This window comes from Osmerus eperlanus, chromosome 9, assembly GCF_963692335.1.
Source record: "Osmerus eperlanus chromosome 9, fOsmEpe2.1, whole genome shotgun sequence".
In the NCBI taxonomy this organism is placed as follows: Eukaryota; Metazoa; Chordata; class Actinopteri; order Osmeriformes; family Osmeridae; genus Osmerus; species Osmerus eperlanus.
The window spans coordinates 11,859,336-11,872,635 of NC_085026.1; the positions used below are offsets into that span (position 1 = coordinate 11,859,336).

The following is a 13,300-nucleotide window of genomic DNA, read 5'->3' on the forward strand; positions in this document are numbered from 1 at the left end:
GGACGTTGTAGAGGATGGGGGATCTCTCCGCCCACATAATCTTTGTTGTCGCGCTATGTGGCTTTCACTGGTCCTGTATCGCGGAGGATAGACTTCTAACTTGCTTGGTGTGGTAGCCTGCAGCAACAGCAGCCTGCGGTTTATCTGCGGAGGAGAAACGGGGACAGCGACGCGGAGCGAGAACTCATAGACTCAGCCATGGCTACTGAAACAGCGTCGACTTGCACTGGTTCTACTTTACTGCAACCGATTAGCGATATAATCAATCTCCCATTGGACCAGGTAGGATATGGTCTTTGAGACATAACATAATTTGGTTATTTAGTAGTTGTATGTTCCCTCAGAGATGCCACTCAGAGGGTGTCGTGTGTTTTTTTCATTCGGATTGCGCATATTATGTCATTGTACATTCGGTCACGTGAAGGCAGCAAATCAGACTATATAATGTAAACTTCCCAAAATGGGCTGCAACGACTCCAAATGAAGCTACCTCGAGATGTCTTTGTTGTAGAAACTTCATTTCATTCATTTTCAAGGTGGCAGTGTGCGTCCGGGTTGCGTATGAGTGGCACGCACGATGATTAACCATTTTAAGTTGGCTGATTTGGTCTACGAAGTGAGGATTTGCTGTTCTGAACTCTGTTATAAATTTGCTTAGAGGACTTATGGAAAACTGTCTCAAGCCTAGACCCTTAGCTCATCCATGTCATTGTCCTCCCGCGAATCAATTAAACTGATACCGCCGTCTCCTTGCAGCTAATCACCTCTCGTTTTAATCAGATGAAACCCATAAATTCTCTCTCAGCAGGAGCTGTGACGTAGCCTGCTCCCGGTTGTGTAACGAGGTGTGGTCCATGGACAATCCTTGCAGAAACAAATGAACGTTTGAATGAAAACAGATTCCCCATGACCTTACCTACATGTTCTTGCATGCAGTCATGTTTGTTCAGGCTTTTACAATATAACACATACCTTACTCTTCATCTCTCTCTTGCTCACCCCCCCCCCCCACACACACACACAAGCACACAGTTCCTTCAGTAATCAAATCAAATCAAATTTATTTGTATAGCCCTTTTTACACGCAAGCATGTCACAGAGGGCTTCACATATGCCCATAGAACTGCCCCTCAACCAACCTAAACCCTCAAGGAAGACAAGGAAAAACTCCCAAAAAAACTCTCAACAGGAGAAAAAATGGAAGAAACCTTGGGAGGAGCAATTCAGGGAGGGATCCCCTCCTCCAGAGACGGTTGGTGAGAGAGAGGAGCAGAACACAGGCTAAACATAGTCATACAGTGTTGATGGGTTTTAGTAATGACACAAAGCTGCCTCTCCAAGGAGCTTAAGGATAGGTAGCCTATGTAAGTGTGTTCTGTGGTCAGATTTTTTTTCTTGTGTCAGTTATAACTTCAGTTGGAGAAAGTTTCCCTGAGGCCTGCCAATCTGCCAAACACTAAAACCTAAGTTAATGAATGTGTTATTATCATTGTACATTTTAATTGCAGTTGTTAAAAATGTCCTGGCTTGGTGACTATCAGGTTGCTTGCATCATTTTAAACATTTATAAGGTGGTAACATTCACATTTAATTGTGTGATATCTGTTGCTGTAGCATAAACATAAAGTGTTGCCTCTCATCCTCTGTTTGGCAACAAGTTATCTCCAGAAGAATGACGACCATGAAGGTGTTTGAGATAGTTTGCATGTTGTTCACCCCTGCATGTTTGCACTCCTCTCTATCTCACCTTCTCTCTGGGATACTGGCTATTTGCTAATGGGGAAGATCAGTGTGCTTTGTAAACACCTTTATCTCACAACGGACCGGCGACAGATCGGCTGCCATGATGACTCAGTCTAACACTACACCCCATAATACTATTTTAAGGAGGTGGCCTACAGTTGTGGAACTACCGTTCATTCATTCGTATGTAACTTTCTCCATTGCAACACCACAATGGCATGGGTTATAAGTTATCTCCAGATACCATACCAGTCCCTCCTTCCTACACACATGCAACTTCGGTTTCTTCGGTAGGCCATAGACATTTGCGTGGCTAGGATGTCATCCATGTCAGCCTTGGCAACTAATGTGCCATGTGTGTGACACGATATTAACAGATGTTTATATTGAAAAGGAACAAAGTGAACATTGATTTGGAGCAGTGTTATAGTTCAGTCTACTAATGAGTTGTCTTCTAGCTTTTCGCTGCAGCTTCTGAATGAACCGATCAAGTCTTTGAATGGCGTTCAGCAGACACATCGTTCAGAAAGTAGAAACCATCTGCATTTAGGTGTTGCGGTTATATTTTATTTAAGTAAATATTGGAATTGGCTGTCTGAGCCTCATGCTTGTAACGTTTCTCTCCTGTACATCTCGTCAGAGGTCAGTAAGCTTTGAATCACTGCCTTTTTTCTCTGCTGTACCCTTTACTTGTCCTTTTCCTTTATGGAGGCAAGTGACCAAAAGTCCACTTCAGTTACAGGAAAGTACATGAATAAGCTGGGCCAATGACATCACCTTACCCAGACTCCCTGCTGAGGTTTAGGAGGAGGGGCTACCCTTCATGGTTAGTACCCTTGCGAACATAGTGCCCTGGAGTGTGAGCAACGCTGTTAATGTGACATAAATCAATAAAGCACTAACTGGTGACATGCTTGTTTCTGTTTCAATTACACAGACAGGAAAACGTGTTCATTTCATAAATTGTGTTAGTGTGTGTGCCTGCATGCATATTGAGTGTGTCTGTGTATACTGTACACTGTATGCCTACATTGGTACAGTATGTCCCCTATAAGACTGGGCCTGTGTACTGGCTTGTATGGGAGCTGTGTAATCTGAGCAGACTAGTCAGCTCACCAGTGCTGCCTCTCTTTCTTTCTTTCGTTCTTTTGTTCTTTCGTTTGTTCAAACTGAACTAGACTTTATTGTATATGTAGTCTATGTGTTGAGATGAGACAGGGCTTTTATCTAACACCCTTGGCAGCAGTATCATTTGGGGTATAGAAAGTCTGTGGTCTGTAAAGGTACCAGTCAGACTGGAAAGTTTTGCCCATGCATAAAACTAAGATCAGATTTCAATCACATACCATACACCTTTCTTTTATAGTACTTTTGTCATGACTGGATTGCATATTTGTAGATTGTAAAAGATTTGGGTACTTGTGAGAACCAGGTTATAGGTAGCATATAAAGAAGCATTAGACTGTGACTCTCCCTATTTGAGTCATTTTACCAATATTACTCCCTTAACTTTGTGACTGGTTTGCCTCCTCCTATCACGTCTCTACCACAGTCCTCCTACTGTTCCCGAGGCCAAAGTCACTTGCCGCTCACCCACTGTGTAGTTCATAACCTCCATTTCATTGTCGTGTGTTGGAGGCAGGAAGAAAGGGGGGATGATTTGCAGGAAATGGCCCGGGCCCATGCGGCAAGGCCTCAACCGATGTAGTACACACTCTACCCGGCGAGCCACTGGGGTGCCCCTTTCCTCTCTTTTTAATTGGCACTTCTCTGGGGAGTCTCTCTCCAATTGATTTCCCATCCCTGTGGATTCCCAGTTGCAGTGTGTTATGAACCACAGCGCTGCGATGAGCAAGTGTGATTACCTCAGGGAGTATGGATACTCGGTCATAATGAAGTAGGTGGAGGGAGTCCAATGATGGAATTGGTTAAGATGCAATGAGATCTATGGACTGTGCATTGGCATCAAGCAGGAGAATCCGAACCGACAAGGTTTCATGCTTCAGTTCTAGGAATCTGTAAGTAGTCCAACTTCAAAGGGAAAGCTTGTGTTTACTCTAAGCAAACATCATTGTTGCACTTGGGGAAATCTATTGGGGATGAGATTAAATAACCTGTATTGATCAGGCCCTGGACCAATACATAAGGCGGACATGATCCTTGTTCTGCTGCTGCCCTGAATCAGTTGGTCATGGCTTGCTGCCATGTTTCATGTCTGGATGTTTCTGCTCTGCTGTCTTCACAAGGTTGACTTGGCTTTTTTTCTCAGTCAGGAAGGGATTTGAAATAGCTGTTTTTATATCTTCCCTTTTACTCTATATCTTTGAGACTCAGCAGGAACATCGCGCATCTTGTCCTAAATCCTATGCATGATCATACTAAACTTAAGCTAAATCATGCTAAAATGTCGTGACTCATTGTGAGATCTCATCTCGCTATCGCTACCGATTCCAACTCATTCATGTCGCATGAATGAAAAAGCACTCGTTCTATTACAGAATAGGCCTTTAAGTTTCCTCTCATTACCCCCTCAGGTGTTAGCCCTGCCCCTCACAATGGATATCCAAACCGCCACCCATGTGCTGGGTGTCCATGGCATGGACTCCCCTGGCTCTGGGTTTGGAATGCAGAGTTCACTGTTGTGTAAGCTGTCACTGTAGCCCACTGTAAAGTGTTGGCGTGCCAGACGAAAGAATCCGTCCGGGACCCTCGTCCGCTATTTGAGTCTGTTGCAGACTCGAGTCAATCGGACACACATCTGCTGTATGTGATGTATGGATCCTTGATTTGACCAGAACGGTCCCACTGTGTTCGGTCCCCATCACGAGGAGATAATGTGTCTGTGGTTCTGCAGCACCTGCTCATGGTCATCTCTCAACGCCTCTCTATAGCTGGAAGTTAAACACGTCCAACACATGACACATACTGCCAGCTGCCTCATGGCAGGGCTGTCCCTCGGTCAGCTGGCAGTAGATTGAACACGTGTTACTAGCCCCTCACTGCTTTCAACTGTACTGTTCCTTTCTAGATTTACATTTAGTAATTTTAGCAGACACTCTTATCCAGAGAGATTTCAGGCTTACTAGTGGTCGACCCAGGGGTATTGGAGAGATATATTACTGAGAGGCCCAGTGTTTTTTGCAACAGAAAGTACAAACACCAGCGATACGTCTTTGCTCACTCACCTTGCCTCAGATTGAAAGGAACTTGAAGATGTAGGATACTCAATGCTATAAATTCACATGAATAAACATTTTTAGTGTTGTTGTTTAAAGAGCTGCTTTGGATGCAGTGGTCCCTCAAAGCGACCAGGTCGGACATGTGCGTCCAGGTTTCTCCCAACTCACATAGGTCCCTGTAATGCCTCTCTACACCAATAGCAAGTCAATCTCAGTATCGATTCCTTTAAGTGCAAGTTGCAACGTCATCTGAAAACTTTGTACATGCTGTGTCAAATCAATTGAAGGTGTTTGTACCTCAGCCTTCCATTGACTCAACTGAACTGAGTCACCTGTGCAGTAAAGGAGAACATTTTCATCCCTCTTGGCTGTGCAGAAATAACATTCTTAGTAAGATTCTAAGGCTTGTGCTTTGGTTGGATATAGTGACAGATCTGCCTGTGAACTGCATAAATGGTAGAACCTTCACCCATAGAGCAAACGTCAGTTGATCAATGGTCTTAGATAACTTAACCATGTACAGCCTCATCATGACATTACAGTAGACTTTGCCATGAGGTTCAGCACCCTTCGACATTGTCAAAGAGACATTGCATTCTGCAAATCATCTGTGCAAATGGATGGTTTCCAGAGTGTGTGGTACTCAGGACTCAGTGAGTGTTCTTGTGCTCAGGCTGTGTGAGATGGTTGTGTGAATGAAAAAGGAGAATGTCTGGTGATCACTGTTGCCACCTTCCAGCCACAGAGCTTGGGTGTATTCTCATCCAAGAGTGAGATCTGAGTGAAAATATGACCACAATCATATTACTTCTCTTCTAAATCCATGATGCTGTAGTTTGCACTTTCAGTAGGTAAACTGCTGATCTTAAAGTTGGAGGATTATGTGGGCCTCCACCAGCTTCTTACAGGCTTATGGTTGTTAAATCCATACTACTTCTGCCCTGACAGCCCTCTCATTAAAGAGCTCTTACAGTCTGACTGATCCACCCTGAGCTAATTGCTTGCGATCATCCTAGTTAGTTAAATACTTAAACCCTGAGACTTGTCTGTGATGTAGTGTGTGTTGGGTTTGGCCGAAGCCCAGACCATGCAAATCTCAACCCACACCAATTCCCACCTTCCAACAACTTCTGACTGACTAGCTCTCAGATTTGCTTGTCTGCTTTAGGAAAAAGCCTTTTTGCATATCGCCATCCTGACACACAAATCAGCCTAAACACAGAAAGTTGTGCGGCTCAGCCAGCTGCAGCCTTACCCAGAGTAGTAGTCGCACGCAGCTTCCTGCAAGGTCACGGAGTGAGCTGAAGCAAGATTCTGAGAGCAGAGATCTGCATGGAGGAAAGAAGGACAAGAAAGGCTTTGGTTTCTGTTCTGAGGACCAGAAAGAAGAGCTGGTCGGGTCTTCGGGAGTGTAAATGACCACCCAGATGGTCAGGCCTGACTGAACTCTGAGCAGTTTTACTGGTCGACTGGCTGCTGGGTGAGGAAAGCAGGCAGCGCTGCCAAACGGCCCTTCTTTGTACCACTCTGCTGATTCACTACCAGGATTCATGGGGACGACAGAGGTCTGAGTGAAAAGTGTGTGGTAAAACTGGGGTTATGTATTTCAAACATTAGCACAAAGAAACCAGCTGTTTCTTACGTGTAATTGTATTTTTGTTCCACAGCATTGACTGTGAGGGGATGATTTGAGCAAGGGCGACTCGGCAGAACTTTAACATCTCCCCCGTCCCTACCACAGCTAATACCTTCAAACAGTAATACCACTAGGCCCAATATGAGTAAGTAGAATCCAAAATGGTAGTTCTGGTGGTTAGCTGGCAGTTTTGACTGCCCAATAAAGACATCTTCAAAGTCATAGTCTCTCTCTGTACTGCTCCTCGTGTTTACTGTCTGCATTAGCTGTCAGCCAGGCAGTGGACTAGATCAATGTCAGTACAGTAAATCATATAATCTATTTCTGAGCATTTTCTGCTTAGAGCACAGCTCTAGCTCAGAAGTCGTCCAACTGCAGCTTGAGGAAGGCTAGTTGTTGGAGGGGACAGAGAGGACAAAGAGGGATATTGACCAAGTACACAGACACACTTGTTTGCATCTGAACAGACCGTGCTTGGCTCTGTGGGCCCCACTAGGCCTACCCACTGTACACCAAGACACTGCACATTCACAAACACATTGTCCATCAATGTTAATGGAGGAAGGAATATAATTTGAAGCAACCCACAAAAGAATTTCTCTCTTTCTCTCTTTGTTCTCCATCTCTGCCTCTCTGTTATCTCTTTTGCTCTCTTTCGCTCTCTGTCTTCATCACTTGGTAATATGCCACTCTCTCCAGGCTCTGTCTGTCTCTCGCTCTCTTTCTCTCCTTCTATGTCTCATTTCCTGATGTGTTGCTCTCAGCGGTGGTGTTTGCTCTCCGTTGCCATGGTAGCACAGTGGGCACTCTATAGAAACGCTTGTGAACAAACCAAGCCGAATGCTTATCCGTCCAACTCTGAAATCCATCTCATGGTTGAGTCCCATTTCGGGCTAGTCTATAATCCAGCCAGACTTGACGTCCCGTGCACCCTCCCATGAGAGACATCACTCCAGACCAAACAGCGTAGCCATCACGCTGTATGCCCTATCATTCCTCTTGGCTTGGTTTAATGTTACATATAGTCTGCCACATCAAAGGTGATGTGCTGTGCGATGATAGAGGATGTGTGTTGTTTCTAATGAGTCAATGGGAGCTGGGAGAGGAGGGAATTTGTGTTATAGTAGTGATGACCCGTGTCGGTGTGTGTGTGTGTATGTGTGTGTTTGTGTCCGACCTGACCCTGTGCTGGCTGTCCTATGAGGAATGCCTGATTGTCAGGCTATTAATAGCCTGCCTGACCGCAGAGCCTGTCTGGGATATGTGGTTCAGCAGAGAGAGGGAGAGAGAAAGAAAGGGAGAGACAGAGAGAGGCACCATGACAGGGGAGAGGGTGAGAGAGGATGTGGAGAGAGAGAGAGGAATGGAGAGGGTTTAAAGGGAAGGGATAGAGAGAGGGAGCCTGCTTACATGCTCCAGGGGAACAGGTGTGCTCCTCTGCTGTTGTCTTAGGCTCTAGAGAGATGTTTTCTGGTTAAACCACAGCAGCCCAAATGTCAGCGGAATGCTCTGTTTTGGTCCAGACATTTGACATTTGGATTCTTTCTTTCTGCATTGATATTGTCAGTATTTTACCAGGCTTGGGTGTTTGAGCTGAGGTAGTGCTTTAAGTCCTCTCCTTTTATTCTGGCGCATTGTTGTACAAACAAACACACTTTGCGGGAATAAAATCACGTAATGTAAATTGCAAATGAGAAATTCCTAGAGCCCTACTCCTCCCAGATAGTGTTGATGACAGTTGGTGTCAGTCAGAGACTGCCTTGGGAAGTCACGACATCTCTGTCTCTGCAGACTGCAACAAGCAGCGACGGCCCGGCCCCCAAGTCCCTGACTCTCTGCACCGCTTTCATGTTTATTTGTGTGTGTCACCAGAGGGAAAGAGAAAGGGGGGGAGATGAAGAGACAGAGAGATGGAGAGTGGGAAAGTGAAGGAGAGGATTATATATATATATAAATATATAAATATACAGTATATATATATTTTTTTACACCTCTCTCTCTTTTCTCTGTCACCATCTGATTTTTTGCACACTGGGGAAGGAGAACGAAGGAGAGAGGTGGAGCATACAACTACAGAGGACAGAGAAATTAATCAGGCTACCTAGATAATGATTCCCTACTCTCTCCATCTCTCCACCTCTCCATCTCCTCACCTCTCTCTCTCTCGGTCGAATAGCAGATGAATGTCTAGATGTTGTCGATCAGTAGACCATCCTTACCTCCCCCACTGCCAGCTAGGTATTAGCCTAAGTATTGGGTATGAGTCATGATGAACAGGAGTCTATTGGAGAGGAGTTGTCTAGGAGGGAAGGCTCTGGGCAGATGACGTAAGACTAGGATGACATGGCGGAGCAGCTTTATGCTAATGAGGTGCTATATTTAACTTCCTGACAGCTACTTGTAAAATGAGCTGAGTCCTGGTGGGAGTGCTACCTCCTTCAAAGAGATTATTTCTGTTCGGTGGGCTCTAATCCTGGACATTATGAGGGAGAGAGCACTTTTCAGGATGATTTAATATATTTAGAGGTGTATGTGGGTGTGTGTGTGTTTAGAGCTATGGGTGGCATTCAGTACTGTTGCCACTTTTTAGATGTGTGTGTTTACATGTGTATATGTATCTCATGGGCAGTCTCCCACGGGGATGGAGAGCAGCACACTTTGTAGCACAGAGAGCAGTTCCACTCATCAGGCCAGTTTTATACATCGGCCTGCCAGGAAATCTTCTTGGTGACTATGTTCTGTAGACAGAGCAGAAGCACTCACAATAAATGATGCTTTTCCACTTAATCGTACCTGCTAGACTCGACTGTTTTCTCCTTTTTTCTGGTTTTCCATCGGGCACCTGGTACCTAGTACCTGATACTTTTTTGGTATCACCTCTGTCAGACAGAAAGAGATGACATGAAAGAGCCCAAGAAAGGAGGAGAGGAAAGATGACTGCTCTGTGTCCTCCCTCTATCCCTTCACACCCCAGCCATCTGGCTCCACACCCCTCCTACCTGACAACTCCAGCTGACAAGCTAAATTAAAACCTGAGTGAGGGAGACTAAAACACGTAGAGGAGTGAAATAGTAAGGGGATGGAGATTAAGAGGAAATAAATCATTGTAGAATACTGTGACCCACTGTGGGAAAGAAAGGGATACGGATGGAGAAATAAAGGAAGAAATAAAGAAAGTATTGGGTCGGAGAAACTAGAACATATAGAAAAACAAAGAATGCTGAATTGGATCCTGTCAAATGGGAAGACCAGTTGACAGGAGAGTAGTTTGCTGGGAGGGAGGGAGAGAGAGAGAGAGAGAGAGAGAGAGAGAGAGAGAGAGAGAGAGAGAGAGAGAGAGAGAGAGAGAGAGAGAGAGAGAGAGAGAGAGAGAGAGAGAGAGAGAGGAGAGAGAGAGAGAGAGAGAGAGAGAGAGAGAGAGAGAGAGAGAGAGAGAGAGAGAGAGAGAGAGAGAGAGAGAGAGAGAGAGAGAGAGAGAGAGAGAGAGAGAGAGAGAGAGAGAGAGAGAGAGAGAGAGAGAGAGAGAGAGAGAGAGAGAGAGAGAGAGAGAGAGAGAGAGAGAGAGAGAGAGAGAGAGAGCAGAGTGGGAGAATGGAGTATACGTGAGTGATACAGTTGAACACTGCTCTAGCTAGCGAAGCCTGAGGGGTTTGGGGAAGGCTGTAGAGCATTTGTCTCCTGTGGTTCCAATAATGAGTTTCAGGAAGACTTATTATCTGAGTGTCCCTTACCAACCAGACCCTCAACTACTCAGCACTTATTTATCTGCAGACTGCCTGTCTCTCTGACTACAAGACTGCCTGTCTGTCTGCCAACCTGTCAGACTGCATACTTGTCTGTCTGCATACTTGTCTGACTGTGAAACTGCTTGTCGACCTGTATCTGTGACTACCAGACTGTCTGTCTGGATACTTGTCTGTCTCTCAGTCCCCAAAACCTACTATTGGGACTGTTCTACTACATAGACCCATCCTGGATGTTCCTTAGTTCTGCCTGGAAAGTCTATCTTGGTGGAGGTGGAATTTGACTGTGGCAGTGCCAGATAGCACTCCCGAGATAGAACCCACATAGAGAGAACTTAGCACCCTGGCATGAGCTCCACTGGATCAAATTCACCAGTAATGGTGAATGCACCCCGACCAAGGATTTTATTGAGTACAGCATGTTTGTTCTACAGTACCATTAAAGAACATATATTAGACTTTCTTCCAACCTCGTAAAAGACGTTCCTGAGAGGATGGGGGGAGTCAGAGAGATGCGCTCTCTCACAGTGGGTGCTTCTTCAAATGATGCTGATGTGTTGCTGGTGCCAACGTGACATAGAGCTCAACTCTCTTGCGTCCTCTCAGCAGAACAATGTGATCTTGATATTGGCAAGACATGCTCACCCCTCTCTGATGGCCACTTGAGTTTAGTGTAAAGCCTTTTTATGAATTCAATTACTGGTGTCACTTGCGCTAAAGCAATTATCTTCTAAGCTGCCAGCCAAGCTCAAGTGACGCAAACACAGAGTGATGACAGATGCCTGAAGAGGTGTGTGTAGGGTGTGTGTGTGTGTGTGTGTATAGGGTGTGTGTGTAGGGTGTGTGTGTGTGTGTGTGTGTGTGTAGGGTGTGTGTGTAGGGTGTAGCCTAAGCATAATCTTAAGAGGAAAATGTAAGGTCAGATATCTTCAAAGTCTTACTTGGTGGGCTTCTTCTGAACAGGGATTAGCTCAGGTATATCAGTAGGCTACTACAGTACTTTTGTGTTAACAACTTTCTCTGTTTCCATGCTCTTTCAGTTCCCTCAATCAGTGGGTGCAGGGTCCAATATTAACTTTTTGGCTTAACAGTCAAGGTGGCTGGTAGGCTACATGAAATAAATCACCAGCCAGATAGATTTTACCAGCCGTAAAAAATACATTGCATTGCAATTTGCTATTAGTTGTTATCCTGTAATCTTGGTCTTGATGCGATTCTCAATTAATATAGTGGTCAGAAATAACGGGTGTGCGGACACAATTGGGTGTGCGGTTCGGAAAAGAATGGTCATCTTCTAGATTTGCTAGATTAGATGCTAGATTTAGCAACTTTTCAACTTCACTTGGGACAAAAAAACTTGCGACAAATCTTGCTACGTTGGCAATCTCTGTTTTTGTTGTTGAACAGCAGCAACAGGACAGTAATTGTCCTTCCGTGTTGTCATATCTGCCAATCGTGTAAAATGTACTTTTAGCTGCTCACCAAGAAATGCTGTTTAATGACTGACACAGTTAACATGCTATGGACGAGCACGACACATGCAGCGCGGCAGATCCAGCAGATTGAAGTGAAGCAAACCAGCATTTTTCTCTAGTGTAGAATATGTTTTTATACACGCCAGTGTGGCGTGTAATCTCCAAAATCTCCTAAATCTACCTGCATTTGGCGAGTAAACCGTGATATTTTTAACCCTGAGTCGTGATAAAAGCCTCGTTTGCTACTCGACAGACATGTTACATTTCATTTATGCCCTCCATTTCCCTGTCTGGCCTCCATTCCTAGCCTAGACAAGATTACTGCTAAATCAGCCGGCCATCAACAGGTGTGATTACAGCACAGCCCAGAGGACAACAGTCTGGCAGTTTCATGGTGAGAGAATCATGCATCTCATGAATCGAAAGGAGGCTTTGCTAATCTTATCAACTGGCTGCTGACTGGTCATTTGAATATTAAGAAATGCTTTGGGGTAGAGTGGAACAATGATATTTGTGTCAAATAATAGACATGTCTTTCAGTTCTTCTACAAACAACAATTTTTTACAAAAATAATTATTTCCCATCCAGACCTACAGATTGCCTGTGGTGTTGCTGAAGCATAATAGTTACCTCAACATGGTGAGGATGAAATCACTCAATCTCAAGCTTTTGCTGTGACTGGCAAACTGAAGACGCCTGTCCACCATTCCGGTCTTCAGATCCCTGTAACAAACAGCAGCTCTAGCCATCTTCCTCCCAAGGTCAAACTGTACTGCAGAGGGCAAAGCTTTCATCCAAGACTGGAGGTGCTGCCGCAGGCGTCATCACTGAGCTATCAACAAGCTACCTGTCGCCGCAAAACTGGGGCGGGGAATTGCGTAAACAACAAAGCCTAAAGAGAACGGCAAATAGTTTACTCGGTTTTCTACTGACACTTCTCCTGACAGGGACTGACAGCGGTTGTTCTCTCTGTCCACCGTGTTCCTTCAAAGGAGCGTTTCCACAACAAGCACGTTGCTTGGAGGGAAATGTTGGAGGAACCATCTTCCAGAATGAACCCTGGACAAAAGGTCTGCCTTGGAACAACAGAAATCTGAAGCGGACCAACTCCCTTTTCACACAGCTAGAGTCAGCGTGAAAGAATTCCACCCTCCAGGAAACAATGTGCAATATGGAGGAAGTAGCTGACTTCTTATCGGAATGCACAACAGTGAACCATACCGCTGGTGTTTTCAAGTCAAGCAGCGGGAGGGAAAACAGCATTTTCATCAGGGCCTCCTATACAAAACCTTATCTTCTTACTGTCAGCTGGATGTTTGGTCTTTGCCATAGCAACAGGGCTTGTGTTTAGAGCATTGTCAGCAGACCAGGGGGAAACATGCTTGTGTTGAACTCTAGACTAGGCCATGACTACAATACTCAGCATGGCCTTCTACCTCAGAGCCTACAACAGCCACTCAGGCGGCTCTGTGGCCACCTACACAAACACTGTGTGGGCCATGTTCCGTGTGGGCCATGTTCCG

General features: G+C 45.1%; 1 protein-coding gene across 1 annotated transcript in view; it reads left to right on the forward strand.

The window, feature by feature from the left end:
* The window catches only part of mboat2a (membrane bound O-acyltransferase domain containing 2a), a 35,253-nt gene continuing 21,953 nt past the window's right edge, over positions 1-13,300 (forward strand). Inside the window, exon 1 of the mRNA XM_062469219.1 lies at positions 1-282. Within this exon, the coding sequence (XP_062325203.1) occupies positions 199-282 (84 nt within the window). The 5' untranslated portion in view covers positions 1-198. The remainder of the gene's footprint in view (positions 283-13,300) is intronic.